The 4,873-nt window shown below is 41.1% G+C and overlaps 1 protein-coding gene across 1 annotated transcript in view; it reads left to right on the top strand.

The window, feature by feature from the left end:
* The first annotated feature begins 3,870 nt into the window (after window positions 1–3,870).
* Window positions 3,871–4,873, top strand: part of LOC112000045 (elongator complex protein 3) — a 6,102-nt gene continuing 5,099 nt past the window's right edge. The window contains 1 exon segment of the mRNA XM_065780088.1: window positions 3,871–4,422. Coding sequence (XP_065636160.1) covers window positions 3,949–4,422 — 474 coding nt within the window. The 5' untranslated portion in view covers window positions 3,871–3,948.

Genomic DNA, 4,873 nt, shown 5'->3' with positions numbered 1-4,873 from the left:
GATCACATGGACGAGTAATTGACTTGGGATGGACGAGTAATTGACTTGAGGCTTTTCTTGCACCATCAGTTGCCCCCTTGTCCATGTGTCGTCCAAGAAAATATAGTAATTTACTCCTCTTGATGGACGAGTTTTTCTAACGATCAGAGAGGCCACGTGTCACAATCTAATTGGTGATTCATTTCGTCGATTCATTTTTTCGAGACGAAGACCACGTGTCAGCGTCTGATTGGTCGTGTCGTTTCATATGCTCAGGTCAACCATCTATAAATAGTGGAATGCCCCCATTACCCTCTTACTTCTGAGATTTTTCCTCCTTGACATGCGGAAGTAGACTCCACAGGAGTGACGAGTCGACGTCATAGACTTTGGTGGCAGGTTGCTGGACGACGGAGTGGGCTTGTTTACCTGAGACGAGACGTGCTTAACTTTTTTGCCACGCCTGCTGGGGAGGTTCTCCAAATCCAAGTGTTTGGAGATGGTTTTCCGTTTCTCCCAGCAACAGGACGACTCCCCTCAACACCTACCTCCTCCCCTTGTTACCTCTCATGGTAGCCATTCCTATACAGAGACGAAGAAAATTTACTTAGAAAAATGAAAATAAAAGATACAAGGAATACAAAAATTTAATACTTACTTTTTCTCACTGTAATCTCGTGGGCAAGTGCAATGTCAGACGGTTAGGACCTAACCCCCACTTAGCTAGTCGTCTGAGGTTGACCAAGGAATGGAAATCCCTATCTAAGTGTAGACGAGCCCTGTGGACGCGGTCACGGTGCAACTTGCTCAAAGTGGGTCGTCCAACAGCTGTAATAGAATAAATAAAGGTTAAATGAGATAATAGTAAGTAAAAGGTAAGAGAAGAAGGGAAAGCTAAAGGACTTACCCTCAGGACGAAGGTTCCCTAGGTCCCTAGTAAAGATTGTAGGCTGGTGAAATCCTTGGCCAACGTCTACAGGATTTCCAGCCCAGAATCTAGAGACGAAGAAAAACTCCGTCTTCCATTTTCTGTCAGACGAGGCCAAGGATTTCACCAGCCTACAATCTTTACTCCTGGCTGTGAACTGAAAAGCTAGGAGATTGATGATTTCTGAAGGTTTATAGCGGTAGAGGAACTCGTCCACGGTAATAGAACGGTCCCCTCCAAACACTTCCCTACACAAAATTTGCATAGAGATAATTAATCTCCATGCATTTGGGTTAAACTGACATACCCCTAAACCTAACCTAACTAACAGCTCTCTGGTAAAAGAATTTAAAGAAAATCTAAGACCTCCAAGAAGGTAGGCCTCGTATACACCTATCCCAAAATGAGGGTTGCAACACCACTCTCCACGGACGAGTAATCTAGGATTAAACTCGTCTGGGATTTGGTACCACTCCCTAAGGTTATTTAATCTTTCCTCATCCGTCTTTGAGGGAATATCTACAGCACAGCTATATACAGTTACCTCCGTCTCGTCCAAAGGACTGAACGGAGGGATGGAAGACGAGGTACCTACCTGGGACCCTATTGTTTTCCTAAGTTGTTTTTGTACTTCTTCTAAAGGAAGCCCAGGGACCCCTGAGACATATTCCTCGTCAGTAGTGTTTCCCCTACTACTACTACTACTAGTATCACTAGAGTTATCACTACTCTCGTCGTAATACTCGTCTATGGCTTTTTTCTGTACTATCGCTAGACGAGGAAATAGTGATTCTTGACATTTTCTAAAAAAGAAAATTTTGAAAACCTAAAAGACGAGGAGAGAGGGAATACCTGGCTCTAGGACGCATTGAAACTATGGACGCGGGAAACTCTTAGACGAGGCTCTAGACGATGATAGGGATGGAAGACGAGGTACCTACCTGGGACCCTATAGTTTTCCTATGTTGTTTTTGTATTTCTTCTAAAGGAACCCTAGGGACCCCTGAGACATACTCCTCGTCAGTAGTGTTTCCCCTACTGCTACTACTACTAGTATCACTAGAGTTATTACTACTCCCATCGTAATATTCGTCTATAGCTTTTTCTGTACTATCGCTAGAGGAGGAAATGGTGATTCCTGACATTTTCTAAAAAGAAAATTTTTGAAAACCTAAAAGACGAGGAGAGAGGGAATACCTGGATCTAGGACGCACTGAAACTATGGATGCGGGAAACTCTTAGACGAGGCTCTAGACGAGGAATGTCAAGGAGGAAAAATCTCAGAAGTAAGAGGGTAATGGGGGCATTCCACTATTTATAGATGGTTGACCTGAGCATATGAAACGACACGACCAATCAGACACTGACACGTGGCCTTCGTCTCGAAAAAATGAACCGACGAAATGAATCATCAATTAGATTGTGACACATGGCATCTCTGATTATTAGAAAAAGCTCGTCCATCTAGAGGAGTAAATTACTATATTTCTTTGGACAACACATGGACAAGGGGGCAACTGATGGTGCAAGAAAAACACCAAGTCAATCACTCGTCCATATGGCCGTCCATAACAATGTTCAGAGCGGAGAGCGAATGGTTGGTACATTCGTCCCTCCTTTACCATCCTTCTTCTTCTTCTATACACTCGTCCAATGAAGGACGAGTGGGCAGTGAATCTCGTCCTTCTTTAATGATGGACGAGGTAAATTCACCAAGAGTTAGACTAAGCACACTTCCAACCAAAAGTCATATTGCTTGAATCTCAACACAGTTCTCGAAGAGGTGACCCTTATGACAGTTAAGGAAGTTACCCTCTGAACCCTCCAAACTCTACGACGATTAGGAGAAATAACCGATTTCTAACGCTATATAAAGGCCATTCTGCGCAGAGGTAAAGGGACTTTTTTCTTTCGTAAATTCTAGAGAAGAAGTTAAGGAAGTCTTGAGGGCTCTTTTTCCTTTCAATCTACTAACTTTACCATCGGAGAATTAAAGGCCGGCTTCCACCGGTCTGCTCTGATTTACTTTGGTTTTCCAGGACTCATTCTTCAAGATCAAGAGCATCCGAAGATTTTTCAGCCCACTGATTCCTTAGAACTTATCACATACTATTAGTGTTACCCTCCATTCAAAATGATATAGTTGTATGGATCCATTATTGCATATGCATGGAGTGAAGTGTTTATGATGTTTGGGATTCAATGGGTATTGCCTAACAAGGTAGCTTCCCTCCATTTTGATTAGCACGATCAACTAGGTAAACATTCCTTGAATGTATGGAACTAGGCATTGGAGTACATGATGTGAAATCTATTAAGCAATTGAAGTCCTTGCTACTTCGTACTTTGTTTGATTGGTCTTAGACCTTGCATTTTTATTTCCAACTCTCTTAGATATCTAAATGGTTTGCTTGTTAGCAAGTGGGGCAATAAAAGTGGTTGGATTTATGTTGGGTTTGTCAAGGTGGAGCCTTCAACACTAATTAGTTTGCTTGTATTTTTTCAAGGGGCTTTATGTTCATCACCGTGAACATAGAGTGTTCCTCTTCTTTTGCAATAAATTTTTATTATTTATCAAAAAAATAATGCAAACTTTAAGAGAAAAATTCAAACTTATCCCAAACTTTAAAGGTGTAAATTGTAAAGTAGTTATTAAAATGGTGTAATTTAAATAGAAAAAAAAATGACATTGATTTAAGCTTAGTTGATGCCTAATTTTGAATTGACACATAAGAAGTACTTCAATCCAAACGATAAGGAATGTTAGAGATACCAATCTAAATATTTAAAAATTAGAAAAAAGTTCAAAATATATTTTTTTTTTTTGAGAATAAAAAATATTCCAAATTTGAAGAGTATAAATTATATTTTTGATTTTGTTTTTATTTTTGATTTTTTTTGGTTTTTTTTTTGACAAAAGCTAAATGCTTTAACAGAAATTTAAATAGATCATATGTGTAGTCTCGTTCAACAGTTAAAACGTCATCGTCTTAAGGCATATAGTACGTATTTCGCGTTCCCTCTTTCTCTTCTCTCTCCCTATGGCGACCGCGATGGTAGCCGAGCCAAGAAAGGTGCCGAAACCGGGTCGGGGCGGCTTCGAAGCCCACGGACTATCCGAAGAAGAAGCCCGTGTCCGAGCCATAGCAGAGATCGTGAACTCCATGGTAGACCTATCTCGCAAAGGCGAGAACGTGGACCTCAACGCGCTCAAATCCGCCGCGTGCCGAAAGTACGGCCTCTCACGCGCCCCCAAGCTGGTGGAGATGATCGCCGCGGTTCCCGACTCGGAGCGCGATTCGCTGCTCCCGAAACTCCGTGCCAAACCGGTCCGAACCGCTTCCGGAATCGCCGTCGTGGCCGTCATGTCGAAGCCTCACCGGTGTCCTCACATCGCCACCACCGGGAATATCTGCGTGTACTGCCCCGGTGGGCCCGACTCGGACTTTGAGTATAGTACGCAGTCTTATACTGGATACGAGCCTACTAGCATGAGAGCTATTAGGGCAAGGTATGTGTTGGAATTTGCTAAAGTTTTTGAAACTTTGATTGGAGCTTCTATGAGTAAATGTATTGGAATTTTGAAAATTTTGAAACTTTGATTTTTGTTATGTTAATATGTGTGGATGTTGCTATGTAAAGTAGCCAAATTTGTAGAGGAAATTTTGAGTTTTTGGGAAAATAATATAGTTATTTCGAGTCGAGGGAACAAGAAAGACTAAAAATTTGATTTTGAGCAAGTAATGTATTGGAATTTGGAAACTTTGATTTTTGCTATGTTAATGTGTGGATGTTGCTATGTAAAGTAGGCAAAGTTTTGAGTTTTTGAAAAATAATATGGTTAATTTGAGTCGAGGGAACGAGAAAGACTAAGACTTTGGTTTTGACCTTCTCAAAAAAAAAAAAAAAAAGAAGAAGGAACCTTATAGAAATAAATTACAAAGCTATAATAGCTTTTGTAGAGTA

This window comes from Quercus suber, unplaced genomic scaffold (genome assembly GCF_002906115.3).
Source record: "Quercus suber isolate HL8 unplaced genomic scaffold, Cork oak 2.0 scaffold_224, whole genome shotgun sequence".
In the NCBI taxonomy this organism is placed as follows: Eukaryota; Viridiplantae; Streptophyta; class Magnoliopsida; order Fagales; family Fagaceae; genus Quercus; species Quercus suber.
The sequence above is the reverse complement of the archived record's forward strand: the minus strand, read 5'-3'. Positions and strand labels throughout refer to the sequence as shown.